The sequence below is a fragment of the Cetorhinus maximus genome, chromosome 24, assembly GCF_964194155.1.
Source record: "Cetorhinus maximus chromosome 24, sCetMax3.hap1.1, whole genome shotgun sequence".
NCBI classification, from domain to species: Eukaryota; Metazoa; Chordata; class Chondrichthyes; order Lamniformes; family Cetorhinidae; genus Cetorhinus; species Cetorhinus maximus.
In genome coordinates, this window is record NC_135902.1 from 35,026,431 (window position 1) to 35,045,661 (window position 19,231).

General features: G+C 43.2%; 1 protein-coding gene across 1 annotated transcript in view; it reads right to left on the reverse strand.

The window, feature by feature from the left end:
* The window catches only part of sdk2b (sidekick cell adhesion molecule 2b), a 981,988-nt gene that overhangs the window by 345,743 nt on the left and 617,014 nt on the right, over positions 1-19,231 (reverse strand). Inside the window, exon 6 of the mRNA XM_078571006.1 lies at positions 5,872-5,983. Within this exon, the coding sequence (XP_078427132.1) occupies positions 5,872-5,983 (112 nt within the window). The remainder of the gene's footprint in view (positions 1-5,871; positions 5,984-19,231) is intronic.

Genomic DNA, 19,231 nt, shown 5'->3' on the forward strand with positions numbered 1-19,231 from the left:
CTCCTTTCAGGATTCTACAGGTGACCTCTGTGGGATATCACAAGCCTCCACCCACAAATGCGTTCATGAGCTCACAGGTGCCACCTTCACAAGAGCACACAACTTTGTGCATTTCACCCAGGATGCAAGGGTGATTGGATTTACGCAGATCTCAGGTGCAGGATGCCATCGACTGCACTCATATGTCATTCAGATCTCCTCACATTGCATCTATGAACGATGACTCCAGACTGGCTTATGGCAGCGCACATACCCTCTGTGATAATGCTCTTGTCATGGAGATGCAGTGGAGGCCCTAATAGTCGCTTGATTGCAGGAGGATGATGACAGCCTGCAGTGAGGACATGCCATAGATCTTCACATAGCCTCTGAGAATGTTTGACTCCTGTCTGGCTGAGGGCAGCTGCTTGCACTCTGTGATCAGGGTTATACCATGGATATGCAGCCATGAAACTTTAAAAGCCTTCAGCACCTGGCCCCTTCAGGAGCACAATATCACTGGTCCCAGATGGTGAAGAGATGGGGGCCAGCCCCACTTTAAAGGTGCTGAGAGCACACAGAGACGGAACTTGGCGATGCCTGCCCACGACATTCTGGCAGCAATGACAAACACCATTGAGGTGCAGGCATCACTAATGTGTCCAGGGACTGTAAGGCCGGACCATCACTTTGGTCTGAAGACTGCACAAAGCACAGGGAAGAGGTCCTGGACTGAGACACCTGCCTTCTACTTATGCAGAAAGATTTCACGTCTGAGCGACATGAACACTGCTCATCAGAACAAGGGGTCAGAGGCAGGGAAACACTGTTGAGAGTTTATTTATAATGTTGAACATTATGTACAAACAGTTAACAGCTGTGCCCAGGCTGTGCAACTACATCTCCTTAACCTTCCTAACCCTGCCGCTACAGGAGGCGGAGGTGGAGAAAGCTTGCTGACAGCTACACCCTGTCTGTGATGACCTTGACGAGCGTCCTCTGGAGGGCTGAGACTTGGAGGGCCCCAGCCTGTTTTCAGGGAACTGCTGTGTGGCAGTGGTACCCTCTACGGCCTGTGGAGCTGGAGTTGCTGGGGTCACAGGAAGAGGGGACTTGGATGGGCCGGACACTCCCGGGGTCACCTGGGAGGATGGCCCCGGGGTGTGCACCTGCTGATCCTCCTCCCTATGGGTGCCCAAGAACCCCTGGCTGACTCCGTGAGGAGAAGCAGAAGCTGGTGTGAGATCGAGCTGCCCTGCACCCCTCTCGCCTACACACTGTTGGAGGCCAACTATGGCATTAGCGATAGAGTTCGGCCCTCGCAGCAGTGCAGGAGCGACATCCTGGACCACGGTCTCCATGACAGCTGCCATCATACCAGTGTTAACCTCGGTGCGTTGGCATGCCGCTGCTATCACCTCAGCCTGAAGGCAGACAGACTCCTCCATCGTGCCTTGCAATCTGAGGAGTGCAGCGGACCTCCCTACACCTAGTGTTCTCGAGCTTGCCTTTGCAGCTCCAGCAACAGTGACATGACCGAATCCAGAAGCTCACCATCTGACTTTGGCTCAGCAAATTTCCAGTCTCCAGCAGTCCTCCGAGTGCCGGGGACCTGGGAAGTCCCTGCCTCTGCCTGCTGTGGATTAGGAGGTGCGATGTGCTCACCAGATTATGATCCCGAGGCTACTCTAAAGCTAGGTCTCATCGAGGTGTGTGTCTCTGCGCTGGAGGAGGGTGTAGGTGAGCGCTGTGACAGGTCTTCAATTAGGGTTTCAGCAGATTCCTCTTCTGAGATGTCTTCGAGACTTGAGTTGAGGATCTGGGTCGTGGACTCTGTCGGCTCTTTCCCAGATGAGCCTGCGAAAGCAAGGAGAGATAATTAGTGCATTGCAGTGGCCTGTGAAACAGGGCATATCACTCACACATGTTTGTCTGATGGATGTTGCACTGCTGGATCCTCACTTGGTACAGCACCGCCGGCCTCACCGTCAGCACATGAATGGTCCGGATCCTCGCCGGCCAGACGGGTAGTTCTGTTTACAAAGTCCGTGAGGACCTTGATTTCAGGCATTCCTCCACCAGTCTGTGACCTCTCCCTTTTGTTGTGTGCCAGCTTGTCCTGCGTGAATAGAGATGGAGAGGTTGTAAGCAGGATGTCTGCCAAGCCAGATGATAAGTATGCCTGGCATGTGTGGGTGGTGAGTGGTCCAATGGACGCGATGAAGACAATGAAGGTGTGTGTGAGAGTGAATGGTGATGTCCCTTGAACTGGCAGTGAGTGAGGCCCCTGTGGATGTGTAATGGGTTTGAGAGCGTGTGAGTTGAGAGTGATGAAAAGAGTGACTTACCCTGGTGGAACGGAGATCATTCATTCTCTCTCTGCACTGGGTGATTGTCCTCTTTTGCAGGGCATTGGTGCTGACCACCACTGCCACCGCCTCCCAAGCCGGATTGGTGTCCCTCCTGCGGCCAGAGCGGGGGTAGCGGACATCACGGCGGGCCTCCTCGGCATCCAAAAGGTGCTCAAGGGGATGCATCACTAAACCAGGGGGCTGCAGCCTTTTTGCCTTTCAGGGCATGTGGCAGTCGTGGGCTGGAAGCACTGAGAGGTGTGCGCATGACTGTGCTTTAAATATGGCGCCCAGTGTGACGAAGCGGCGCGGCGATGGTGTGGCGGGTAAATGAGAGCCTGCCACACCATCGAAACAACGTGTTCCCCAGGAATGCATTATTAATGTGGCGGGTTTGGGACGATACGGTGTGAGAAGCTGCTATTGCGGCCGGCGGGTAAAATGTCGTGTCCCCCCGTATACTGCACTTCGTGAAAATCTGGGATGATTCCACGTAAGCTCTGTTCTCTATTTAACGAAAAACTCATAGAAGTACTGGAGAAGCTACAAAAATGGTTTACAAGGATGATACCCGAAGTGAGAGTTTATACCTATCTGGAAAGGCTGGGCTCTTTTGTCTGGAAAAGAGAAGGCTGACGGTGGTCTGATCTTTAAGATTAAGAAAGATTTTGACAGGGTAAACAGAGAAGATATTCCACTTGTGGGGAAACCAAAACTAGGAGCTATATTCTTTATCCAGAGTGTAGCAAGAATGCAGAGAGAGCTACCACAAGCAGTGGTTGAGATGAAGAACATAGATGTAATTAAGGGGGCACTAGATAAAATACATGAGGGAGAAAGGTATAGAAGGTTATGTTGATTGTGTTAGAGAAAGGGAGGGAGGATTGTGTGTGGCGAAAGTGCTGCATGAACAACTTGGGCCAAATGGTGTACATTCTATGTACTTCCGTGATTTCCCTTCAAATTTTTATATGAATTTTATATGAATTCTTTTATCTCCCCTGATCACCATGATAGACTTATGACTCCTCATTGAAAACAATGGGAAAACCCTAAGACTGGGAATTTGAATTAAACTGTGCAATTGTATTGACCTGATTTCCTTTCTCTGACATGTTGGGCTGGATTTTCGGGGAGTCGTAGAAACTCCGTGGAACTTTAAAAATGGGGGTGGGACTAGGATTCGGAAGTCCTGCCCCCATTTCTGTCAGATCCCTTATTTGCCAGTAGGGGAAAGGGCACATGATTCACATAAGGGAAACCCAAACTTAGCAGGACTGAGTTCAAACTGACCCCATTTTTGCTGTAGCAAGGGCCTTACCCCACAGTGTGGGAGTCACAAATTTATGGAGGAGACGGAAAGGCATGAAGGGTGAATAAGGTACGTAGAACTGTCAAGTTGTGAAGTTATTTAAAACCCCAGCCCTTTAAAAATTAAAACAAAAACAGCCTGCTTGTGTCAGGAAGAATGAAAAAAACTTGAGCTGTGATTTTATTTAAATCTTCAGATCTTTAAAAATAAAAAAAGCCTGCCTGTGACAATGAGAGTTGAGAAAAACCTGTTCTAGCAGTTACAAGAGCTATTTGTTGACATTACTCCAAGGGCTATCATTATATCATTATTAATGCTTGGCTGCTTTCCTCAACCTACAATTATCCTAGCAGTGGGGGTTGTAAGTTCATGGTTTGATTGGCAGCTCAAAGAGATTATTAAATAATTAGCTGTCTTTGATGTGGGGTTATGAATACAAGTCTGTTTGTTTTTATGAAGGATTAAGTACTTGAGGAGCTGTTAAAGTTTTGAATGGGTTTCATTTTTTTTACTATAGCAAAGGTGGTGATAGATATTTATACCTTTATTTTATTGCATCCCAACATGGTTCCTGAGGTCTTCCCATGGTGGATACTGGCTGAGTTGGCATGGAAGGTAAAAGGTGGTGGGTGGGCGGAATGGATTATCATGAGTTGGCTTGGGGTCTATAAGGGGCCAGCGGGGTGGGTAGGAGGCATGAGTTGGTATGGATGGAGCATGGGGAGTGGGTGGAGGTTGATGGGATATGAGGGGTGAGGGCTAGAGGGCCTAATGTTTAACACAACAACTGGGACACAGTCTCAGAGAACCAAGGTGGGCCTTTTAAACAGTTCATCTCGACACGCAGCAGCCCTGCAGCCACCTTCGATCTGCGTCCAAGGGGCGATGGGCCTGACTCCATCCCGCACCCGCCTCCCTGGAACGAAAATCAGGTCTGATGAGGGACTTTTTCCCCGAGGCGGGTGTGGCGAGCTGGGAAATTTCCCGACTCGTGCTATCTGCCTTGGGAGCGAAAATCCAGCCTGTTGCATTTGTACAAAGAAAAGAGAGTGAGGGTCAGTTCACCATTCTTCTGACTAAGCTCCTTTAACAATGCAGCACAAAAACCACAATTATTTGATTGTGGAAACTCAGCACTTCTGTATTTTTCAGTCTGGCCATTGCTTCAGGATTTTGGCTCAAACAATGTCAAGTTAAAAACAAAAATCTCTAATCCATATGTGCCAGGGCCAATTACCCAAATTGCTGCCCTGGCTGAGATTGGTTAACTCAGCTCAAACCATGGAATGAATACAGGACTTGTAAAGCTCAGCCATACATAGAGATGTTCCATTATGGAGGTCAATGTCTACAATAACTTAAATTAATGGATCAAAGGCTGTGTCACTCTTCACTTGGAACTCCTAGGTTGGGAAATCAGGACTTGAGTGAAATTTGGTGTAGCCTAGCCAGCAGTACAAACAATGATGTCTTCTCTCTTGTCCTTTTCCTAGCGGGTTTGTATCTTTTTTTATAACTCCTATATAACCACTGATCTTACTGACTGAACTTTCTACACTATTTGTTTGCAGTCACAGGTATGTGAATTTGGGTTCCCATTTTTCAGACTGCCCCAAAATGAATGACTTCACATCATACAGCAGCAAGAAACCCATCAACCTGAGAGAGCAATTCTAATTTAGAGTATCATTGTGCTCTTGCTTCCATGCACTGCAGTGATTTACAGTACTTTCCAGCTCTGCTTTGACACTTGGAGATCATGGGCGACATCACAGACAAAAGTGGCACGATTCAAAAGATGGTCAGAAATCCTTCAATGTTGTTTTTCGAACACAATCTTTTGGAAGTCAGCCAAACGTGTTCACTATCTCTTGCAATCAAACCTCATTCAAGTAGAATCTGCACTTTGCCTGAAAAGTACTAATCTCATCAGAGTTTCCAAAAGCAGCTAACAACATTTTTGAAAACTATTTAAAAAGATAAAATGCATTGTGCCAGTATGATAGCAGTGCAATTTTCAAAGATGCCATGTAGGGCTGATTATTTGAAAATGTTCAAAACATTGTAATTGGAATAACACTGGAATTGCTGTCATTCTGCTAAACATCCAAATCTCCAAACCTTTCTTTTAAATCAGCAGTTTCCGTCTTTCAAGAAATTGATGGAAACATGCTTTTAATAATTATTTTAAGTTGAAACGGAGGAAGGTATAAAAGTTGAAGTACTAACCTGGCATTGGCCACACATTCCATTGTAACCTCAGGGAACCCGAAGACCACACTTGTATTTTTTGGTGAGATGATTATAACTGGAGCTATAGGGTCTGCCGGAGCACCTGTATCTTTAAGAACACAAAAAGACAAAAATAATCTCTGAAAAGAAACTATTTTTAAAGGCTGCATACACTTGAGAATGTGTTTTTCAAAGCACAAATAAATAGTTGTTTTAGAGCAAAGGTTGTGGTGAAATTAAGTGCTCAAACTTTCTACAGGGATTCTATTTTAAGCTTTAAACATGAAGTCTTCACATTTTTTTAAAATAAGATGGTCTCGGATATTACTAATCAAAAGCAAGCTATCCTAACAAACATGTATATCTACTCTTTTCATTAAAACAATCTGACCCCAATCAGTGACCCAGAACCAATTTGGAATGGTAACCAGCATCAGCTATTATTATACTTCTGTCTACATTTGCACTTTCAAATGAGTCAATGGAAGACTTTAATGCAGGCAAATCCCGATGCATGTAGAACTGGTTAGAGAACCTCTTTGTGCCTTGTTGATCAAAATTATCACTTTGTAAAATTGGGAATGAAGCTGGCAATATTCAGGACAATGAGGATTGTGAACATGCATACACTGCGAACAGCTTAAACTTGAATCATGATTATACATTTAAATATTCTTCCAGAGCCAAAATTCTTTACAGCTAGAATGAATGGGAAATTATTTGGTAAATTGGAATTCTATGCTTGGATCAGATTTGCATTTAGTTGGAGTCAGCTGCAGAAGAGAATACATCAAAGAACCAGCCATCAAAGAGGACTGTATCAGAGGAGAGAAGAGATACAGAGACCGAAAAATACATTCATCAGAATAGTACAAATTAACTGACTATGGTGAATGGAGAAGTAAAACATGCTTTCAGCTTCTGAAATTAACTTTACTTCACACAACTGCAGGAATGGGTGTAAAATCCCAATTTTCTAACATTAGCAAAATTGGGGCTGAGCTAGCCTATGTTGCAGACATGACTGCTCCTTTCAACCCAGTGGAAGGACTGCATTACACTGAATGTTTTGACTGGAGTTACGCCTAATTTCAATAGGTCACTTGCACAAACATTTGCTCAGATAGCATGATCCGTAAGCACGCTTGACCGGGGCGGGGGGGGGGAGAGAATCTGACAAGGTAGTAGCTAATGGTTGCAACTCACCTTTAAACGGGAAGTTTGTTGACCACAGGAAAGTTTAATTGTCCACAATGGAGCAGTGGAGATAGGTTATTAACAGCTTTTTAATGCTGAAAGGTAAGTGGTCATCCTTTAGGTGGGGCGCTGATGGAAGATGATTGTTTTGAATTGGAAAGCCACCTTTCAGTGCAAGTATCAATATATTCATCCAGGACCCTTCCACCCACTTCCAAATGAGAAATATTAGGAGGAAGAAGATAACTACTCAGTTTTATTCAAGCTTCTTCTGTGGCTTAAAAGGCTGTTACGCAGCAAGCAGCCATAATACCTTCAGTGTGCAGCATTAATAAAAAGAGAAGAACTATTGGGTGAATAGCTCTTGAAAACATTGCTGCCCACTGCACCCATAACTCCAGACCCAACTGGAAAATCCTCAGTCACCAGAAGAGCACTTAGGTTCAAACACCTCAGCATTTCAGAGCACAGGAGATGGTCATTTGGCCCATTACATCAGTTGTTTGAAAGAACTATCCACTTTGTCCCCTCTTCCTATATATAAATTGGGAACTTCAGCACATTTTAGAAAGTACAATTTCATGGGCTGTATACAATTACTGCCCTTCTGCACACAGTCTTTCATTATATCAAAATGGCACAACACACTTTTCTTGAAGGCGTCTGAGAAATATCAAAAGAAGAATTCAAAAGGGTACAGGGAGAGGAGACAGTTCTTTGAAAGGGCCAACATTTCTCTTCTTTTAAACAATATTGCACAGTAAAGGCAGACATAGCTGCTTCCTGGATAAGTCACTGATTTCCATAATTGTGCTTCTGTGGTCTGATGCAAGTTGATGCAAATCCTCAATGTTCCTGTAAGCTTTAAGCTGATATTAAGCTCTTGCTGCCTACAGGGCTGCCAGCCACAACACTCAAGGGAAATCTGCCAGCCAGTAAAAGCTATGCATTCACTGAAACCGCCTTTCCATTAAAACTGATCACTAAAAGTTCATTTTTCTCCTTGCTTTATACAGGTGTGCACTGCAGTCTGGAAGGATGTGGTGATCTGAAAGCTTCACATCGTGGTATAATTCCTTTTCCGGGAACAGCCATTGCTAATCAAAATTCTGCCTGTAGACTATCCTACAGCAGATGGAACAACTGTGTGACAGCTGCTCTTGTGATGCAGAGACGACAAGTAAGGTCGCCTGTGACATGTTGGAATGGGTGTGAAGTGATCTATAGGACAGGACAGCAAAAGCTGCAGACCAAACGCCTCAGGGGTTGTTACAACTGCAGAAATGTTCTTCCTCATCTAATTCAAGTAGCATGTTTGAAATCACTAAAGAAAAACCCATCCTCAACACTTTGTGTGGTATGAGTTAAACAACTGCAGCAATCAAGGATAATGGGCTGAACTTTACCTGCCCCCGGCGGGCATGTTTCCCCTTGGGGGGATGGGGGGAGGTGAGGTTGGGGGACATGTAAAATGGGGTCGAGTCCATCCTACCACTTTCCCGCCCACCCCTGAGCTCTTCCCCATGATAGGGGTGGGGAGCCCTAAATGAATAATTAAGGGTCAATTAGGCTTGATAACAAGCCTATGTGACCGTGATAATATTCTGCCTACGCCATAAAATGTTTCGCATGGGCAGCAGGGCGGGAGTGGGAAGCCCATTTTTTTAAACTTTAATGTTTAAAGGGTGGGAAGGAAGGGGTGGGGTTGCTTTTAGGGAGCTGCCCTAGGCCGATCGTGGGGTGGCCCACCTTAGATTGAACCCTCCCTCCCTTCCATCAGCTCACTCCCTTAAATCCACTCTCTCCCCCTTTACCTAACATACCCAAACCTTCTCGGCCCAAGACCGCGAACTTACCTGTCCTGGCGGTCCATGGGCCTTGATCTTTGCCTTCTGCAGCCCCGGCAGTGGTCACAGATGCCTTCCTGGTACTGCCAGGACTGATGGAGCTGCTAACCAATCGGATTGGCTAGCAGCTCCAGAGGGCAGGGCTTCTGCTCCAATTGAAGGAAAGCATTCAACAGGAAATATTCAAAAATGCAAAAAATAGTGGATAACCCATAAAGCATCTAATGCATCAAGCAAAATGTAGCAAAATATAATCAAAATGCAACAGAATCCAAGAACTTCTAGCAGGAGTCAAAATTGGATTTGCCTTTGAGATTCTCTTTGATTAGGGTAAGTCCCAGAACTGTCATGTGTCCAATTTATATAAACATGTATGATGGACTATGTCACTGCCAGACCTATTCATACATAGGAAAATAAAACATGTTTAACAGTTCATGTCAGCAAACTTTTTTCACTTTTTTACATAGCTACCAAAATATTAAAGCTATCAAATTTTGAAGAAGTATGCATGCCTGTAAACACGCTTGAACATTCAATTCCCAGTCATTGTACGTGCACTCATTTAAAAATGCACATGCATCACAGACATTTCTAAGCAATTATGTTATTCTCTTTCAGTGAGGAGCAGGACTGCCTGCCTGATGATTGGCATCAATTCAATTTTCTATATTCTACAGGGAAGTGCAAGACTCTGGGCTAGTGTTTTCTTCCCCAAGAATGAGAATTCTGCTTTACAAAACCATCTACCCAAGGAGCCAAGAAACTGGTTCAACCCATTCACTAACACCTGAAATTTAGACAAGGTCTATTGGACTCATGTCCCATGGAATGGAGCTCAATGCCACAGCTATTGGCCTTTCTCTTGCTCAATACATGTTTCAATTCTCAAAGTGGTTTCCCTTATCAAGAACTTCCAGTAAATACTATAATGTGCCACTGTCAGAAATATATACAAAACATATGTTAAAATATTCAGATCTACTGTTGTGAAATGGTTTGTTCTTTGGTTCATTGTTGGAAGATATGTTCAGAAACGATGGTGCACTATAGATTCTTTCAAATTAATTCTGTGACCCATCTTCTTATTGATGTTTTTCAATGTGACAGGTACTGATTAACAAGAGCATAATGATTGTGTAAGATAATGCAAATATCCAATACTATGCTGTTTCTAACTAACAGAAAAAATAGATTAAAAAGAGAACAAAATAAGGGTCTAAATCGCTTATGGCCCATTATCGAGTACATAACTAATGGCATACATGCTCCAACGAGCAGGCCCAAGGTCGGCACTGAATTGGACCTGGGGTCTCATTCCAATAATTTAGGTGAGAAGCTTTCACTGCTGTGCCTTTATGAAGCAGATGAATTTCAGACCACTTGCCTCGCTTGCAGCAACCCTTGTGTAGGTGCCCCAGAGTCAGGTGGGTTAGGAGAGGACAATGGAATGGGGGCCGATCGCATCCCTCAGGAGGGCTCAACTACTGAAGATAGTTACAGATTAAATGTTGCTCTGAATCAGTGCATACTATGATTAGGTATAACGAGATATCAGAAATGGACTTTGGATCACTGTCCAACAGTCTGCATGAATAGAATCCAACCTTCATAAGATCTGACAACAGCAGCGAAAGGTTCAAAACCTGTAATTTTTTTCAAATAATTCTAAAGCACTCATTAAATAATTCCACTCAAAAATATTAGATATTCAACTCTTTTCTTGGCCTGTGATTACCAGACTGGATGCAACCTGTGATTTTAGCAGCTCCTACATTGAGTTAAGTGCCAAGTTAGTGCTGTCAGCTCATAGTCAGCAAGCCTGGTGCAGCTGGTGGCACCACCAATACAAAGGGATCTGCTAAGGTTAGAAATCAAGAGGATTCATTTTGCACTGCATCTTTCCAATAGCTAGCCTGAGCAAATCTGGTAAGTTTGCTTTGTGGTTTCTACTAGTTAAGTGACATCTGTGCATTAGGATTCAATGTCACTAACATGAATAAACAGCATTACAACAGCTTCATTTACCCCACTGACCTTACCATTTGGCAAAAAAGACAAATTTAGCATTCGTACACAAACACAAATGCCTAGAAAGGCTCAATTAAAGAATGTGGTTGTTCCCAGGCTCCTGCAGATAAATTGGACAGGAGCAGCAATGCAGTTCACTTTGGTGGTATCAGTTAGTCTTTGATAAGGTTTCAGGCAAGCTGAACATTCACTTGTTTGGCAATACAGAAGACCTGTAACCAGAACTAAAACCTGTGATTTGTGCCTTTAAACGATTATGCAGCTTGTTTGTCCCCTCTGCTGTTGAATCCACTCAGTATCAATCCATCAATCTAAATGGAGCAGGTTTCGCAGCATGGGCAACTAAGATTAAGCTAGTCACCTCCATGTGACATTTTATAGATAAAGAAAGACAAAATTTACATTACTGCACCTCAGCAATTAAAAAGATTTGCCAAGTTAGGGTCACTGTGAGATGTACTTTGGATTAAATAGAGAAAAACGCGTATTCACATAGGTTTAAGTCACAAATCTGCCCTTATAGCTAGAATGTCACTGTCCATTACCCAAATCTTAATACAGATACCTGCATATTTCTAACTCAAAGCTGTTGGTGCTGAGATGCTTTTGCATTAAGCCAATGTCATTTCACCCCTCTACAACCATAAGTCACCTTTCAGTGTATTTGTAATTATAACCTGCAATCTCCTGCTTTGAGAAAATAAAGTAAAATAATTTCTCCGAGTTCAGTTAAGGTGTGGATTACAACAAAAATTCCTGCTATATTTTGAAGAAGTGACAATATTGACAGAATCATTGAGTTTTCATGCAAATTTGATAAATTGTTTACTTTTCAACCCAACTGCATTTATCACCAGGAAATAATAAAATAAGTGGAAACATTGCCAATAGCTTCATTTTCATTAAACATGACAAAGCTTTACAAAATAGTAGGTTTTCCCCCTCATTTTTTCCCCTTATAGATCACTATTATAGCTGTCCATTAATTTATATTCTTCTTCAGGCAGAAGGAATTTCTGCATGGTTCCATCAATGCCATAACCAATCAGAAGAAAGCTGTCTATTTTGGATACAACTGTTCCCATCAGGCCCACCCCCACTTCCTGACGGAGATCTGAACTATTCCAAAATGTCTAGCCGGCAGCCTGAGGCAAACGGTAACTCCAGTAGGATTTGGTTTACCTGACATCAACAGACCACCCACTGAAAAGTGATCAGATACAATCTACAAAGGATTCCAGGTGCCAATCAGGATTGAAGCTGCAGTATCAGATCTGGGTGGAACAATTTGATAATCTGCTTTGAGACGCACAATAGAATTCCAGATGTAGTTGATATTCACATCTGAAATTCTTCAGACCAGTCCTTGCTTCTGGTTTGACATAGTACCAGAGGCATTGACGCAGTGTGACAGAGGAAGAGACAGGTGGGGTTTTATGTGCAGTGTGGTTTCAACACCAAAGTAGGTTAAAAAAAAAAGCAGCATCCATGGATAATTTTGTTATCCATGATACAACCACTTGTGAAAAAAAAATTGCAGGAATATCAATGGTAATTTGGGGATTGCAAAGCAGCTGAATAGTCCCAGTATTTCATTATGGAGATGCATAGCTAGAGTGCTAGGCAATTCCATTTGATTTTACGTTCTGAGCTGCTAGCAAAAAACTGGGGGAAGGGATGGACATGTTCCATCTTACTCCCCAACTGGATCTATCTATAATTAAGTCTCAAGTGTCTGACCTCAGATGATACAACAGAAAAAAATGTGTTTAATAAATTATATAAATGTTATCCTGAAAACAGCATGCTTTTAAAATCTGTAGCCCTGAAGTAATAGGAAGGTACATCTTCACAATCATCTTCCTGAACCTTGGCACTTCAAGGATAGTTTTAGTAAATCAAACCAAAAAAGAAGAAATCCCAAGCACAGAACAGCACCAACAATGGAAAGGAATTTAAGTCACAAGGTGAGGGAGCAACAAAGCTCAACAAGTAAGCAAACGTACAGAACTCTGGGCACGAGGTTGAACAAAGAGAAAAGAGAGATTCATGTAATTGTTAAGAGATAAATGTTGCTGTATATCAACATCTGGCTTGCTTCCTTTTAACTTTTCAGATGTTTCAATTTCACAGCCATAAGTGCACATGGGACACAGGGTAAAAGCAAAAAACTGCGGATGCCGGAAATCCAAAACAAAAATAAAAATACCTGGAAAAACTCAGCAGGTCTGGCAGCATCTGCGGAGAGGAACACAGTTAACGTTTCGAGTCTGTATGACTCTTCAACAGAACTAAGTAAAAATAGAAAAGAGGTGAAATATAAGCTGGTTTGGGGGGGGGGGGGGGGGGGGGGGGGGGGGAGACAGGTAGAGCTGGATAGAGGACCAGTGATAGGTAGAGATAGCCCAAAAGATGTCATAGACAAAAGGACAAAGAGGTGTTGAAGGTGGTGATATTATCTAAGGAATGTGCTAATTAAGGGTAGAAAGCAGGACAAGCAAGGTACAGATAGCCCTAGTGGGGGTGCGGTGGGGTGGGGTGAAGAGAAGGGATCGAAATAGGCTAAAAGGTAGAGATAAAATAATGGATGGCAATACATTAAAAATAATGGAAATAGGTGGGAAAAGAAAAATCTATATAAATTATTGGACAAAAAAAGGGGGGGATCGGAAAGGGGTGGGGATGGAGGAGAGAGTTCATGATCTAAAATTGTTGAACTCAATATTCAGTCAGGAAGGCTGTAAAGTGCCTAGTCGGAAGATGAGGTGCTGTTCCTCCAGTTTGCGTTGAGCTTCACTGGAACAATGCAGCAGGCCAAGGACTGACATGTGGGCATGAGAGCAGGGTGGAGTGTTGAAATGGTAAGCGACAGGAAGGTCTGGGTCATGCTTGCGGACAGATCGAAGGTGTTCTGCAAAGCGGTCACCCAGTCTGCGTTTGGTCTCTCCAATGTAGAGGAAACCGCATTGGGAGCAACGAGTACAGTAGACTAAATTGAGGGAAGTGCAAGTGATACAGGGTAATTTGATAAGGTGGATTCAAAATTGGCTTAGTTGTAGGAGACAGAGGGTGATGACAGAAGGATGCTTTAGTGACTGGAAGCCAGTGTCCAGTGGCGTACCACAGGAATCTGTGCTGGGTCCCCTATTATTTGTCATTCATATAAACGACATAGGTGACTATGTGGGAGTTAGGATTAGTAAGTTTGTGGATGACACAAAGGTTGGCCGGGTGGTTAACAGAGAGGTTGCGTGTCTTGGGCTACAGGAAGATATAGACGGGATGGTCAAATGCACAGATAAGTGGCAGATGGAATTTAACCCTGAAAAGTGAGAGGTGATACACTTTGGAAGGAGTAATTTGACAAGGAAGTATTCAATGAACGGCATGACACTAGGAAGTTCTGAGGAACAAAGGGACCTTGCCGTGTGTGTCCATAGGTCTCTGAAGGTGGAGGGGCATGTTAGTGGGGTGGTGAAAAAGGCATATGGGACACTTGCCTTTATCAATCAAGGCATAAATTACAAAAGTAGGGAGGTCATGTTGGAGTTGTATATAACCTTGGTGGGGCCACAGCTGGAGTACTGTGTGCAGTTCTGGTCACCACATTATAGGAAGGATGTGATTGCAGTGGAGGGGGTGCAGAGGAGATTCACCAGAATGTTGCCTGGGATGAAACATTTAAGTTATAAACAGAGGTTGGATAGACTTAGGTTGTTTTCCTTGAAGCAGAGAAGACTGAGGGGCGACCTGATCGAGGTGTACAAGATTATGAGGGGCATGGACAGGGTGGATAGGGAGCAGCTGTTCCCCTTAGTTGAAGGGTCAGTCACGAGGGGACATAAGTTCAAGGTGAGGGGCAGGAGGTTTAGGCGGGAAGTGAGGAAAAACTTTTTTACCCAGAGGATGGTGATGGTCTGGAATGTGCTGCCTGGGAGGGTAGTGGAGGCGGGTTGCCTCATAACCTTTAAAAAGTACCTGGATGAGCACTTGGCACGTCATAACATTCAAGGCTATGGGCCAAGTGCTGGTAAATGGGATTAGGTAGGTAGGTCAGGTGTTTCTCACGTGTCGGTGCAGACTCGATGGGCCAAAGGGCCTCTTCTGCATTGTGAGATTCTGTGATAAATACTTCAGCCTCATTACTGGGATAAATGTAAAGCTAGGTTTGCCTTTGCTGCTTTCCCTCAAATTACTCAATTCATGGATTACCAGAATCAAAGCAAAGAACCTCCTTTTTTTTTCCCATTCAATTTCTTCCCCAAGATGGTGACTCATTGCTGAGATCAGTCCATGGACTGAAGCAGTCTTAAATCCTCCAAACAATAAATACCATGCCCAAATTCCAATTGTTTTGTGTGAGTCTGAACAATGAATGTTGGGAAACATAGAAGCCATTATAGTTAAGCCTGATTCTGTTCTTGCCATTTATCCACTTCAACATTGTTTCAGCACATGTCACTAAATAGCAACCATCAAGGAGATCATGTCTAATGCAAGGTGCAACAGAGACAAGTGCCAATAAATTCATTATTACAGAGACAAGTGCCAATAAAATCATTATTACCCGTAAAAAGATTTTCAGAGTGATTACAGAAATTAATTTATACTCTTTTAGAGACAGATCAAAGAGGACTGTATCAGAGGAGAGATGAGATACAGAGACCGAAAAATACATTCATTAGAATAGTACAAATTAACTGACTATGGCGAATGGAGAAGTAAAACATGCTTTCAGCTTCTGAAATTAACTTTACTTCACACAACTGCAGGAATGGGTGTAAAATCCCAATTTTCTAACATTAGCAAAATTGGGGCTGAGCTAGCCTATGTTGCAGACATGACTGCTCCTTTCAACCCAGTGGAAGGACTGCATTACACTGAATGTTTTGACTGAAGTCACGCCTAATTTGAATAGGTCACTTGCACAAACGTTTGCTCAGATAGCATGATCCATAAGCACGCTCAACTTGGGGGGTGGGTGGTGTGGGGGGTGGAGAATCTGACAAGGTAGCAGCTAATGGTTGCAACTCACCTTTAAAGGCGACGTTTGTTGACCACAGGAAAGTTTAATTGTCCACAATGGAGCAGTTATAGGTTATTAACAGCTTTTTAATGCTGAAAGGTAGGTGGTCATCCTTTAGGTGGGGTACTGATGGAAGAAGATTGTTTTGAATTGGAAAGCCACCTTTCAATGCAAGTATCAATATATTCATTCAGGACCTTCCACCCACTTCCAAATGAGAAATAAATTTACTAATATTATGAGGAAGAAGATAACTACTCAGTTTTATTCAAGCTTCTTCTGTGGCTTAAAAGGCTGTTACGCAGCAAGCAGCCATAATACCTTCAGTGTGCAGCATTAATAAAAAGAGAAGAACTATTGGGTGAATAGCTCTTGAAAACATTGCTGCCCACTGCACCCATAACTCCAGACCCAACTGGAAAATCCTCAATCACCAGAAGAGCACTTAGGTTCAAACACCTCAGCATTTCAGAGCACAGGAGATGGTCGTTTGGCCCATTACGTCAGTTGTTTGAAAGAACTATCCACTTTGTCCCCTCTTCCTATATATAAATTGGGAACTTCAGCACATTTTAGAAAGTACAATTTCATGGGCTGTATACAATTACTGCCCTTCTGCACACAGTCTTTCATTATATCAAAATGGCACAACACACTTTTCTTGAAGGCGTCTGAGAAATATCAAAAGAAGAATTCAAAAGGGTACAGGGAGAGGAGACAGTTCTTTGAAAGGGCCAACATTTCTCTTCTTTTAAATAACATTGCACAGTGAAGGCAGACATAGCTGCTTCCTGGATAAGTCACTGATTTCCATAATTGTGCTTCTGTGGTCTGATGCAAGTTGATGCAAATCCTCCATGTTCCTGTAAGCTTTAAGCTGATATTAAGCTCTTGCTGCCTACAGGGATGCCAGCTACAACACTCAAGGGAAATCTGCCAGCCAGTAAAAGCTATGCATTCACTGAAACCGCCTTTCCATTAAAACTGATCACTAAAAGTTCATTTTTCTCCTTGCTTTATACAGGTGTGCACTGCAGTCTGGAAGGATGTGGTGATCTGAAAGCTTCACATTGTGGTATAATTCCTTTTCCGGGAACAGCCATTGCTAATCAAAATGCTGCCTGTAGACTATCCTACAGCAGATGGAACAACTGTGTGACAGCTGCTCTTGTGATGCAGAAGCGACAAGTAAGGTCGCCTGTGACATGTTGGAATGGGTGTGAAGTGATCTATAGGACAGGACAGCAAAAGCTGCAGACCAAACGCCTCAGGGGTTGTTACAGCTGCAGAAATGTTCTTCCTCATCTAATTCAAGTAGCATGTTTGAAATCACTAAAGAAAAACCCATCCTCAACACTTTGTGTGGTATGAGTTAAACAACTGCAGCAAACAAGGATAATGGGCAGAACTTTACCTGCCCCTGGCGGGCATGTTTCCCCTTGGGGGGGTGGGGGGAGATGAGGTGGGGGGACATGTAAAATGGGGTCGAGTCCATCCCAACACTTTCCCGCCCAGCCCCGAGCTCTTCCCCATGATAGGGGTGGGGGACCCTAAATGAATAATTAAGGGTCAATTAGGCTTGATAACAAGCCTATGTGACCGTGATAATATTCTGCCTACGCCATAAAATGTTTGGCATGGGCAGCAGGGCGGGAGTGGGAAGCCCGTTTTTTTAAACTTTAATGTTTAAAGGGTGGGAAGGAAGGGGTGGGGTTGCTTTTAGGGAGCTGCCCTAGGCCAATCGTGGGGTGGCCCACCTTAGATTGAACCCTCCCTCCCTTCCATCAGCTCCCTCCCTTAAGCCCACTCTCTCCCCCTTTACCTAACAGACCCAAACCCTCTCGGCCCAAGACCGCGAACTTACTTGTCCTGGGGGTCCATGGGCGTTGATCTTTTCCTTCTGCAGCCCCGGCAGTGGTCACTGATGCCTTCCTGGTACTGCCAGGACTGATGGAGCTGCTAACCAATCGGATTGGCTAGCAGCTCCAGAGGGCAGGGCTTCTGCTCCAATTGAAGGAAAGCATTCAACAGGAAATATTCAAAAATGCAAAAAATAGTGGATAACCCATAAAGCAGCTAATGCATCAAGCAAAATGTAGCAAAATATAATCAAAATGCAACAGAATCCAAGAACTTCTAGCAGGAGTCAAAATTGGATTTGCCTTTGAGATTCTCTTTGATTAGGGTAAGTCCCAGAACTGTCATGTGTCCAATTTATATAAACATGCATGATGGACTATGTCACTGCCAGACCTATTCATACGTAGGAAAATAAAATATGTTTAACAGTTCATGTCAGCAAACTCAGTGTCTGGATAAATTGCAGCAGAAAATTAGATTTCCTGTTAAAGTCCAAATTACATGTTAAAAAATTAACTGCCCATGCAAAATGAATAGATTAAGCGCCAAAATTGTCGAAAATACCATTTAGGCTTTGGATTTGCAAAACTTTGGTCATTTAGGTTCCTAACAACAGCCTAGGTGAATAAGTCATTTAAAGAAAGCACTGGTAAGAATCCAACTGTTTATATACTGTTCATAGTTTCAAATCACCATAGGAGAAATAATTTTTTTTTAAAGATTTATACTCCAAATTCTCCTGTTAACCTGATCAACATTAATCCCTCAATCAATACCATCAGAAACTGAACATTCACACCTTCTGCTGTGCATGGGACCTGTATGTGTGTTTGTTTACATAACAATAGCAACTGCGCATCAAAAGTAATTCATTGGATGTGAAGAGCATTTAGATATACTGAGCACAATAAGCTCCAGCATATATTTAAGAATTTTGCATGTTTTATGAGTAGAGGAGATACTGAATTTCAGAGAGGAGGCATTATACACGTATTGGTGATGTGTTACATTTGTTTTTGCTATATTGATTATCATTAGCAGTTAAACTTGTCTCTTTTGTCCCCTTTAACTTCAGAAATGAACACTGCTCAGAAGAAATTACCAGCTGGTGGCAGTAACAATAAAAATATTCCTCAAACAGCATCCTTTACCCATCCCAATTTCCTGTAAGACAATCATTCAGAGACTCAATGAAACTGGCAATCTGCCTTTGATCAATGATTGGTATTTCAGTCTCATCCTGTTTAGGTCAGACCTTGATGAGGCAGTTTCACAAGTAAATTTGTTATAAATGTACTCATGAGGTTAAATGGACTGTAATGTACCTGCCTGTCAGCTAGTGAGAAATTGTAACCAAAGATGATCTGTACTCATAACAAAAGAGCTATAACTGCAG